Here is an 11,792-nt window from a genome sequence, read left to right as displayed (position 1 = left end):
ATCCCTTGCCTTGATGATACGAACATTTCAGTACTAAAATACCATGTCACGGCTTACCAAACAGACCATACTGGCTAAGCTTGTTTACGCACGTCCACGTCTACTTTAATACGAATACTGTAGAGAGCCAATCCATTATCGCAAGGGGACCACTCGTCAGAAATCTAGCGTGATGGACTTAACCACTTCAAAAATGTTGAATTCTAACTTACTAGTTCACAGAGTTTGGCAAGTCTTTTTCTTGCAGTGTATAACTAGTATCATTCTTATATGCTAGTAAGTTGAAAATTCACACTTTCTTTGCCACTTCATATCTTCTCTGGTCCCCCAATTGCGAATTTAACCACTCGCGAAAATGTGTGACATCGGCAATTCGCGAAAAGTTATGTACGCGAAAATTATAGCGTATACAGTATGCTAGTGTTTAGAGAGTATTAACTATTATGTATCTGCACACACTCGCTCAAAGGCAGTCAAGCATGCTCGTCATACTTCATCATGAGATAATGACGTGCCGTAATAGTAGTGGTACCGGTATTGAGACTAATGTAAACAATGTTAATTGATAATAATGATTAATCTGGACCCTATTTGTATTTATAAAAACTATTATGATCTAGAAAGTAGTATCCGTTTTATTAAATATGCTATAATATTAGATAGACCTACGCTATGGTGGTCTTGCAAATGAAATAAAGCAACTACGAACTAGAAATAAGTTAGATGTGATTAATTGTGTCAGCACTGAACTGTAGTGTGACAACAAACCAACCAAACACAGTGCAATGTACACCACTGCCGGCACAAAAGTCCAAATTACATTTGACAGACAATTCTAAACCAATGATGGCCACCCAAGCATACAAAATGTTCTCTGGCCTTCAATGGCTACTGAAATGCCAGCATTAGAAATGGGGTGGGAGATTAGCAGTACAGACATTTTTTTTGTCTTCAAAAAGCTTGGTTAGATCTTCAAGATATTTGCCAACATTTTTATGGAACCCTTATACCATTTGTATTTAATCACATTTGTATTTTCTTTTTGAAGATCTGCCTTTCGATCACTGAATCACAATTTCCAGTAACAGTTTCACTCTCCTTTATTTTGCACAGATTCAGAGCAATGATCATAAAATATCACACAAGTATATTGTCCATGACAAAACTCCTTGCGGTCATGGCTCAGTCGTCACTACGGACAAATGCTCTCTTCTTGGGAAACCTCAACAACGAACGTCCAAAGGCGCAGATTGCGGCCATGATCCTCCAACTCACTCGAGATTGCACCGGCCTCGCCTTAGACCACACAGATGTGAAAATTCGCTACTCCCACCCTAGCAACTGCTACACTGCTACCTTAAAACTACCAACACCAGACATGCAGCATATTGCCCTGAATCATATCCAGCAATGCCAGCAGGTGCCAAACGGACTTGTCAAAGATGGAAGGACGTTAAGAGTTGATGTATACCAGAAACCCAATCGGAGGAAAACCCCAAAGAATGAGACACAGGACAGAAGTATCGACGATGATCTTTCCTTGGTGGTAGGACAACACCTTGGCAATGAGACGCGCATGCTGGAGTTCAAGGAGATGTCAAATCTCAACCTCCAGTACCTAAGGAAGACGGTTTCCCGCTACGTTTGCGCATTCCTGAACAGCTCTGGGGGTGCACTTATGCTGGGAGTAGATGACAGAGGTAGCTTATAATCCTGTTTAAACTTGCTCTCAATATGTCACACTAGAACTAAAAAAAAAAAAAAATGCCTCCACAAGAGATGCTGTGTAGAAATATACAGAGCACTCCAATTATAAAACAAAGTTATAACAAAATTTTGGTCAGAGCAAAATCAAACTCAGGTCCCCAAATCATCCTTTTTATGTACTTATACACTCTATCTGTTTAGCTTTGACAAAATTTTGATGTACATAACAAAAGAGAACTGCCAGTCCGGAGGACTTCATTATATCGGGAGTCGCCTGTATTATTATCTTAACTTGCTCAACTTGAAGTTGAGCTCTCGATGCACTGCTCCAGGAGTTATTTACATTGACTGCAGTACCTACATTGAGGTAAATATGTGTAGTTGTTTTGATTTTGTACATGTGTACTTGTGGATCAGAAAGCCAACAGGTTGACAAAACATTTTTTTTTTAAATGAGAAAGAAAAAAAAATGGGCCCCATTTTTTCTCTGTAGCATGTGGGATATGAGGCATATAGTGTCTTAATCCAAGAGAGAGAGAAAGCTGTGACACAAAGGACGATGATCAGTTACCATTAAATGCTATGTCTTGTGTTTCACAATTAGTCAATCCATATCTTTCTTTGATTAGAATTAAACTTGAACTATCGTCCTGTGCAATCACGTTAGATTCCTCTTTCATATGTTCTGCATTAGCAAGGAGTTAAAAGCCAGACTTCAGAGTAGAGGCCGCTCTTTGCATATTCCACTGATCTGACTAAACTTCTTTGGTGTCAGTCTGCTAGTTATCACAGGCCCCATTCAAACTTTTACTACTATTTTTTTCCCAAAAGATATTGCACTTTTTAGTTCACCTGAGCAGAGGTGCAAGTGAGCTATATTACAATCACTCTATGTCAGATGTGTATTGTTTGCTGTGTATCATCCATTGTCAGCAGTACATATTTCTTTGTCTTTTGTTTTTCTGTCATATGGTCTTGTTTAAACTAAACTTGGCAGTAATCATGAATAAAGTGCAAAATGAAAGTCTTTTTATACAGTTAAGACGGTCTTAATGGGTACCCAGAGTGCACCCCAAAATAGCGAGACACGTCCGCCAGTACATTTGAAAAATCTTCTCCAAAAACGGAGTGACTTGTTTGAGAAAGATTTTGTGCAAACGCTTTAGCGTTTTGCCACAACTTGCTGAAACTCCACCAGTGGACCATCCTGTTGATGAGAGAAACTGTTCAATGATTAGCATCCCATGCTGAACAATCTTTTTATTTTTCTCTCACTTTCCCTCTACCAGGTAATGTTACAGGTACACCAATGACCCACAGACAGGAAGACGATGTACGGCTGGCAATAGATGACACCATCAAGAAGTTTGACCCTCCTGTGTTGCCTCAGATGTACAGTGTACTGTTCATTCCAGTGCTGGATCACGATGAAGGTACACTTATGCTGTACTTGTAAATTCCTATCAGCAGTTCAGTCATTGCTAGAGGCTGATTTCAGTAGCATTTGTATCAAATTAAGTAAGATGCTTCTTTAGAAGTATTGTTTCAAATACGGTCAACCTTGCCTAAGTCGACCTCGCATGAGTTTAAAAATCGCCTAAGTTGAAGGTCTTTTCAAGTCCTCTTTTTTACATTCTATTGATTTTAATCCCTCATAAGTCAAATTTTCTTGAAGTCGAAGCTATTTCTTCAGTCCAAATAGATTCAACTCAGGCAAGGTTGACTGTATTGCATTTGGCTAGAACTATCTGTCACATGGACCGCAATACGACTGGCGTGCTACCTTGTACAATCCTTTCATTAATCACTCTAATACAATAGGGATGTGCAGTAGAGGGTAGGTGGGGGGGCTAAGGAAATTACCGCCCTAAATCTGTTTCAAAATAACATAAGTTTTTGTTTGCATTTTTTTTGACTGTGCAGCTGAAGACTGTGACTTCAAGGTGATCAAGTTGATTGTAAAACCAGGAAGACCTGACACTCTTTACTCCGCGCCGGGGGGAGAAGTTTACATCAGAAGAGATGGCAGCGTCCAGGGTCCCCTCAAACCACGAGATGTACAGGAGTGGTGCAATGTGGTGAGAGAGATGGTCATGTCATTCATTTTCGTACACAAGAGCCGTAACTTTCAGCAATTGATATTCTCGCTTACTCACACAGTATGGTCCCATCAGACATGCAACATAATTCTGAAGGGCATGCTGTAAAACCAAAAACTTTCACAAATTGCACCTGGCATTCAATGGATTAGGTAGCACACATCTTACTTTTGTGAATCCTGGCTCCTCATGAAATTTGTGAAAGTTTCATGCATGCAAAAATGTCTGGTTTTATGGTAGATGTGCCTCTCTCTGATATGTAAAGACTCATAGGGGAGATACATCTTTCACAACTGCACTCTTAACAAACTCTTCAACTTTAGTTCTCTTTCTATCTCTCTACACTGCAGAATTTCCGCAATAAGGAGGTGGAATACCAGCTGCAGATCAGCGACCTGCAGAGTAAACTCCGCCAAGCCGAGTACGATCGCCAGAGCAGCTCAAAGTCGTCACAGTCTGTTCGGAAAACAAACTCTGCTGTGTGCAGCATACTGTGACCCTGCTTTATTTCTCTGCTTCCTTTCCTTCTTGCTTTTCGTACATACAGTGCAATAACAGACATCAATGGTACCATTGAGTTTCCTTTTTCCTATCTTTTCATTCTTTATTTAATGACCTAAAATCTTATGTCTCAAAGGTCTTTGCTTTCCAAGAAATTCAAGGATTGTAGTCAAGTTTCTTTCTCTTGTATGAAATAAATTGTATATACAGTATGAACATATATTTTCTAAAACAATGAAGATTGTAATTTTAAAAAGTGAAAAACTCTCTACACGAGTCAGTTTGTTTGTAATTTATTATCTATTATCCATTCTTGTGTTTGAATGTTTGGATTTTGACCATGAAGTAGTACTGAATCGAGGTGAATTATGTTTGAAATCTTATTGAACATTGAGGTGATTGGGTTATGTGCAATTGCAAAGAGGCAGTTTAAGTTGCATTATTGCTCTGATTTGCATGGTCAGCGTGATAATTACTGAATGACCACGTCCAGATAGCACTTAGTCATGAAAACAGATCAGTACATAGCAGAAGACCATCAAACATTTCCTTGAATTGTCATGAGACAGAAACCAAACACACAGGTGTACATCACAGACTGTAAGAAAAACGAAGTGTGTTCCATTTAAAGGAAATGGAGATTGCTTATGAGATAACTTTACAGAACAAACCCGCTGTAAGGGGAATGCCCAATATAGTGTGGCCCGCACTTCCTATGAACATAATTCTTTCAGCACTTCCTGCTATACACGAGTCTAGCATGAATGGAAGCAAAGATTGTTCCCTGACCGCTCCCAACTAAGCAGGGCCACTGTATAAGCAGCACCATGTGTAACATTGCCTTTCCTCCTTTTATAGACAGTACATAACAAATTAGGACACAAAAGACAGTCATTTGTTTGCGTCGAAGGTCTACAATTTTTACTCGTTGCTTTAACAAATTTTCAGTAAAATATATACATGATATATTGAGTAAGTAGTCCATGTGTTGGTGCAATAATACCAAATACAAAACTCAAGCTCATGCTGTGAAGACCCAACAGTTTATATATTGCCAGTCCCAAGGACATCGTTATCTGTCCTGCTGTCTCTGCGTCACATATCCATTCTGCATGATTGTGCGATGGATTCGAATGAAATCCGCAGCTCTGGTTGTCATGGTGACGATGTAGTCTTTGCAGAGTTCCTCCCGAGTCAGAGGTGTGTGGCAATCTTTTACTGTCTGGTTGTACTGCACACGATTCAAGAATCCCACAACAAAGTCAAAGCAGTTGTGCGTCTCATCAAGATACCTGGAAGAGAGGGGGAAGCCACAAACAAAAATAACAAAACAAGAATTGCCTTAGGCTTGCATGATGTGTCTGCATTTGTCTATGGATTGTTTTGTGAGTCTATAATGTGTGTGCATGTGTTTGTATGTGTTAATAAATGTATGTGGACATAAGGGAAATTAAAGGGATGGTGTAGTTTTGGTTGAGGTGGGTTTTGCAAGATAAGTGGAGACCACTGAAATATCAGAGCATATAATTCTAAGAGGTATTTAAAGTTTGTTTTGATGAAAGTCAGTTTGGAAATGGCTGAGATATTAAAAAACAAAGCAAAGCAAAGTGGTTCTAATAAAAGGTGGGTTTCACCTTTTACGAGGACCTTTTTTTTTGTTTTGGGATATCTCTGCCATTTCAAGACCAATTTTCATCAAATAAACTTTGAATTCCTCTTAGAATTGTATGCTCTTTCATATGTCATAAGAGGCTACACATTATTGCACCAAAAGTTGGAAACCTATGAAGCCCCCATCTGAACCCAATCTATACTATCCCTTTAAAATGGAGAGACAGAGAAAGAGTGAAATATTAGGGAATAGAGCTGTAAGAATGGTATGAAATATATAAGCCAAGAATACACAATCAATGTAAAAGTCGAGAAGATTCAACTACACACTGAACGTAAGTCACGGCAACATCATTGGACGTCAATAGAGCGAGTGAAATCATACATGCTTGATTGAAAAGGATTCAATAAATCAGTGGAACATAAGAGAGCATTAAAATTTGAAAGTCTCACAAATATTTTCACGAAACAGTGATGTTGGTCATGATTAAGTACACTGTAGCAATCAGATGTTACTATGACTAAATCCTCGCAACACTACCATTTTCCTGTACATAGATATTCTAAAAATCATGTCTGTGTGATCAATACTTTGCCAGTCACAGGCTCTTAACCTTGAAATTTATGAATATTACATTACCTCAAATCTTAATTTCTCTCTCTCTTGTTTTTTACTTCATTACCAAGGAATTTATTGGAGATTTGTGTCAAGGTTATTTGGAGAATTGTGAGGCAATGGCATCATCACCTATTAAATGCACTTTGTATATATCATGATTGTGATTTGATCATGATCATGATCATATCAAACACACTAAGAATTCCTATGGTAAATAATTAATAAATCAATGATTAATCAATAAATTCATCAATATCACTGTTTCCTGAAGAAAAAGACAATATCAAAATCAAATGACTTTCTTAACTGTTTTGAAGTTTTAATTAGACTTTTGTCTGTGAACCTATACATGGATTAAATTTACACTTGACATCCTACAATTAACTCTTAATGTGCCAGGCCCAAAACGCCTAACGTGCCAGAGGTTTTCACCTAACGCCAAAACGTTTCGAAACTGCACTGACAATGAACTTTAAAACCGCCATATCTCTGAAACTATTGACTGTTTTGAATTGAGTTCTACACAACATATATCAAGAAATGTTTGTTCTTTCGTGTCATGTAGTCAGTTTGCCATAATATCTATCTGAACCTGAAATACTGTATTGCAGAAATAATTGATACATCAGAAAAATTATTAAAAATTTTCGTGCAGTATGGAAAAAAAAGAGTGGGTCGTGTTTTTTCTTCAATAGAAAGCTCCCTTGACTCTGTGAGAAAGTTTTAGAGCAACATCTCCTCTTTCAAATGGTAACAAAATTGCATTCTAGAATTGTATGATTCCAAAGATACTAGCAGTTTATTTTGTCTTAGCAATTTCTCTTTCTGCCTCAGTAATTCATTCCCAAATCTGAGTCCTTTAGTCCCAGATCCTGTATTTGAAACTAAAGTGATTGTCCCGGGCCCTGGAAGAGTGTCTTTTGACAACTTGAGAAGGAAGAGCCTACTAATCCTTCTTTTGTCTAAGCGGACCGCAGGCGGGGGTACTCTATTGAAATTGGCAGGTCTTTGTCCGCGCGCAATTCCTATGCTAGCGTGGGGACGATTAGTGACGTTCACCGAAACAAAAGGATGAAAGACTTGACCGACGAATGAAAGCTGACCCTCTTTGAGGGACAAAATCAAAAGAGCTTCCCGCAGGACAGCATCCAAGCGGAACAATGCGACTGGAACCGCATAGACAATACACGCAGATTCAATAGCATACACACGTGTGGTTTACCAATGAGACTTTTGATCCATACACATCTCGCAGAGGGTGCACTCGCTGCGGATTTTCCCGACGCGAAAAAAATACATCTTGCTGAAAAATCATGTAATTACTCAAAATTTTCTAATGTAAGCATGCTCACATTTTTAGTGGAAACGATGGCTATGCTAATCAGCTACCACTACATATCACTGGCAGTTTCTTGGTGTAACACATTACGGTACCACAAGAACTTAAATTATCAATGCTTTTCTCGCTCTTCTTAGTCGCCGATCGGCGACCATGGCACGTCAGGACTAAGGTCGCCGTTCGGCGACCATGGCATGTTAAGAGTTAAGATAGCATGTAGGCCATTACAATGCATCATCTGGGTGGAAATAGTTTTTCATGAATTCCACCTGGAAGTGAACATTGAAGATACACTTGGTAGAATTAGACCCCTTCATGAAGACAACATGCACACAACCCGTGATCATGAAGAGAGTAAAATAGCTTACATTTCAGCTTCCCAGTCTTCAGATAGAGAGTACTGCTCAAGTTCAGAGTCCCACTGTAGTTTCATCTCGTAGTCATGGTTACCAAGGAGAGGGATGACAACACTCTGCTCCCAGGAAGTGGTGTCTTGGTGAACTCCCCTTTCATCAAAGTTGAAGACAGTGCCTGCTGGATAAAGATGCAAATTGAAATTGGGATGCACAACAATTTCCTTTACTCCAGGCTAACAATCGTTCTTCAGCATTTATACGTCCACCAAGGAAGGATCATCGGCGTTGGTTTGTCTGTTTGCAAAATAACTCAGAAGGTTGTGTATGGATTCAGATGAAACTCACATAAAAAGTCAATATTAACATAAGGAACACATCATTAAATTTTGGTAGTGATCCAGAAATTTTTATGGATTTTTGAAGGATTTTTCATCGTTTGGCATACAAGGTCAATGAACTTGGGGTTCAAGCTACGCGTACTGGAAGTTTACAAACGCACACTAAAGCATGTGCTCAGCTCGGGCAAGGCAGCTCGGGCGAGCCAGCTCGAGCAATGACGTAAGCAAAAGGCTTCTATTTTAGGGAATTGCATACGTGTAAGGGTGGAAAATGAGTCGCTGGCTTGGCGGAGGTCTGTGCTCTCCAAGTGCTTTTCTAGCTTGATTTGATAATCAGCATGGGAACAGCTTCAAACAGGAATTCTTCAGCTCATTCATGTCAATGAAATGTCCTTGTGAAAGTGATACGGAGATGTCACAGCATATACATCAAAGTAAGAAGAGTAAATAATACACAATCATGAACTGTCACTCAGTAACATAACACCAAAGACTGAATTTGTACAGAAAAAGGGTATACAAGAATACTCATCAAGGTATTTTCTTTGAGAAAGGGAAAGGGCAAATGGATCTTAGATGTTGGGGCCAATCAGTATCAATTGAAGTTGCAGCTTTGTCAGAAATGATTTTACCTTCTGTCAATTCAGATTGCATCATCGTTCTTACAGCCCTGACATATCTTTAGTAAAAAAGCCTGTTTGAAGGAAATGGCTTAGTTTGTTCATGAATAGCTGACTACTACTTGGCAAATACTTATTCTAGTTTCTACAGACAACTGATATTTACGCAAAAGTTTGACTTGATGTCCTTTTACAAATTTACATTAAATATCGCAAACATGGGTATGAATTTGTAGGACTATCGCTTTTCTTAGGAAGAAAATGTAAAGTTTTAGTTACCTCATTATTGTGAGAGATAGAATTTTGTGTTGTGCAAATCGAACTGATATGATGTTAACTTTCAAATTTCAGCACATTTATCAGAAATTCATTCAAAGTGATTTCACATACAACCAAAATACAAATTATACACACCCTTAGAGCTTGTGATCCCAGCATGAAGGTATTGCCCAGGAACATATGATCTGTGGAGGGCAAAAAAAAGCGAATGTTCAATGTAAGAGGATGTAACTTCAGTTGATGTTTTTCAGAGTAAAACATTCTCATAATTCCATTTGAAGGCAAATCCACTAAATCATCCTTGAGAGAGATTTGGAGGTTATTATCACAAATTGTGATACTGACTTGCAGATCAAACAAGGCAAGTGCCATAATGTGTCTCGCCCATTCGCGTACAAGAAATTGTATAACAGATAAAAAGAGATCTATATAAAAGGGTAAAAATTTATGGCAAAAAAGAAATGTGCCATAAAAACTTGACATTGGGCCCTTAAAGTTCATTGACCCCTGCTTGTGACCTTTGACCTTGTGGTGACCATCAACTTCCCAAGGGACATCTACCATCCAAGTTTGGTCACAAACGGACCTATGGATCAAAAGTTATGACCCATAATAGAAACATGCCATAAAAACTTAACATTGGGCTCAAAAAGTTTGTTGACCCCTGCTTGTGACCTTTGACCTTGTGGTGATCATCCACTCCTCAAGGGACATCTACCATCCAAGTTTGGTCACAAACGGACCTATGGATCAAAAAGTTATGACCCATAATAGAAACGCGCCATAAAAACTTAACATTGGGCTCTAAAAGTTTGTTGACCCATGCTTGTGACCATTGACCTTGTGGTGACCATCCACTCCCCAAGGGACATCTACCATCCAAGTTTGGTCACAAACGGACCTATGGATCAAAAGTTATGACCCATAATAGAAACGTGCCATAAAAACTTAACATTGGGCTCTAAAAGTTCGTTGACCCATGCTTGTGACCTTTGACCTTGAGGTGACCTTCATATATGATAAAATGTGAAACTTTGTATGACCCCTCTTCCCTTGAAGTTTGATTGCAATTGAAGCCCAGAGTAAAGAGTTATTGAAGTTTTTGTAGCGTTACGGACAGACGACAGACGGATGCCGCAGGCGATCCCTTAGTCTCCCCTCACCTCCGGTGGGCTCGACAAAAAGGGGGAGGGGGGAGTATCCAGTAGTAAATAAAAGAAAATTGTGTCTTTCTCATATTACATGAAAGAATGCCCAACTTTGCAATCTTGACATTTTAGGTCGAAAGTATGTGAATACCGGTATCAAGAACTGAAACGTGTAAATCAAAATGGAATGTCAATCTAAGCTTAAAATTTAAAGAACAGAGATATGCGTTGTTTTTTTTTTACTGGCACTCACTGCAAGAATGTTCCTTCTGTGGGCTTTATGACGAGACAAAATGGTTTGCTGGTGGCATTCACCAAGACGGGCGGAATTCGGAATGGGGGAAAGGGCAGGGCATCAGGGACCCCTTCGAGCTGGCCCCCGCAGACGAGACAAATTGGGGGTACCCTGTCGAAGCATAGGATGTCGGTCAGGGAGTCGCAGTGTTGGAATGAGATGATTGGTGGATTCTTGGAGCGGTGAGTAGTCATACCTCTGGTACAAGCATGAAGTGGTTGAATACAACACTTCGTAGGATGAATTAGTCACCAGCACGGGAACTTTAATTAATGAAGTTTGCAACAATGTCACATCTGCAAGAGAGAGAATAACACAGCAACATTGAGCATGTCGTTAATAATCAAATGCTTATACCGTGGCGTACATGATGTTGCTTGTATACAGTATGTCAGGACTGCAGAATACCCTACCCCTAGGGGCCCTACTACCCCAGTCGGACACAATATTTATTTTGACAAATTGCCCTACATCGACGTAAATAAGCACTAAATTAATCAGTGTTTTTAGTAGTAGACATGATATCATGGCTAAAATAGTACTATAGTCACTAGTAGTACTAAAACACTGATCAATCCATTGGTTATTTACATCGATGTAGGGCAGTTTGTCAATCAGTTGCAATGAAAACACCTTGACGGAAGAATTAATATTCCATGAATTTGAACAATATCAATTTATCATTAAAAAAGAACAAACTCTAGGCCCTATAGACAACACAATTACAATATTAATAGCAATAATTGCAGTATTTACGGCAGCAACCAATCAGATGTAAGTTCAAGTATTGCATGGAGTCATTTTATGGCATTTATATGCCATATAACCCCTAACATGTTAAAATGTATTCTATGAACTGCAATCCTGCACGGCCCGGGTC

At 39.1% G+C, this 11,792-nt stretch overlaps 2 protein-coding genes across 2 annotated transcripts; one reads left to right on the top strand and one right to left on the bottom strand.

The window, feature by feature from the left end:
* The first annotated feature begins 1,177 nt into the window (after positions 1–1,177).
* On the top strand, positions 1,178–4,303 carry LOC139725884 (schlafen-like protein 1). The gene is made up of 4 exons (XM_071636961.1): positions 1,178–1,700; positions 2,997–3,140; positions 3,631–3,785; positions 4,157–4,303. The coding sequence occupies exons 1-4, from the start codon at positions 1,178–1,180 to the stop codon at positions 4,301–4,303; spliced, it is 969 nt and encodes a 322-aa protein (XP_071493062.1).
* A 1,076-nt stretch (positions 4,304–5,379) lies between these two features.
* On the bottom strand, positions 5,380–11,106 carry LOC139725843 (MKRN2 opposite strand protein-like). Its single transcript, XM_071636921.1, has 4 exons — positions 10,871–11,106; positions 9,605–9,654; positions 8,245–8,407; positions 5,380–5,599 (listed from the first exon to the last, which is right to left on the bottom strand). The coding sequence occupies exons 1-4, from the start codon at positions 11,104–11,106 to the stop codon at positions 5,380–5,382; spliced, it is 669 nt and encodes a 222-aa protein (XP_071493022.1).
* Positions 11,107–11,792: the final 686 nt, after the last annotated feature.

Source organism: Diadema antillarum, unplaced genomic scaffold (genome assembly GCF_040938485.1).
Source record: "Diadema antillarum isolate AM-2024a unplaced genomic scaffold, OU_Dant_1.0 seq00000063_RagTag, whole genome shotgun sequence".
In the NCBI taxonomy this organism is placed as follows: domain Eukaryota; kingdom Metazoa; phylum Echinodermata; class Echinoidea; order Diadematoida; family Diadematidae; genus Diadema; species Diadema antillarum.
This window is presented reverse-complemented; position numbering and strand designations above follow the sequence as displayed.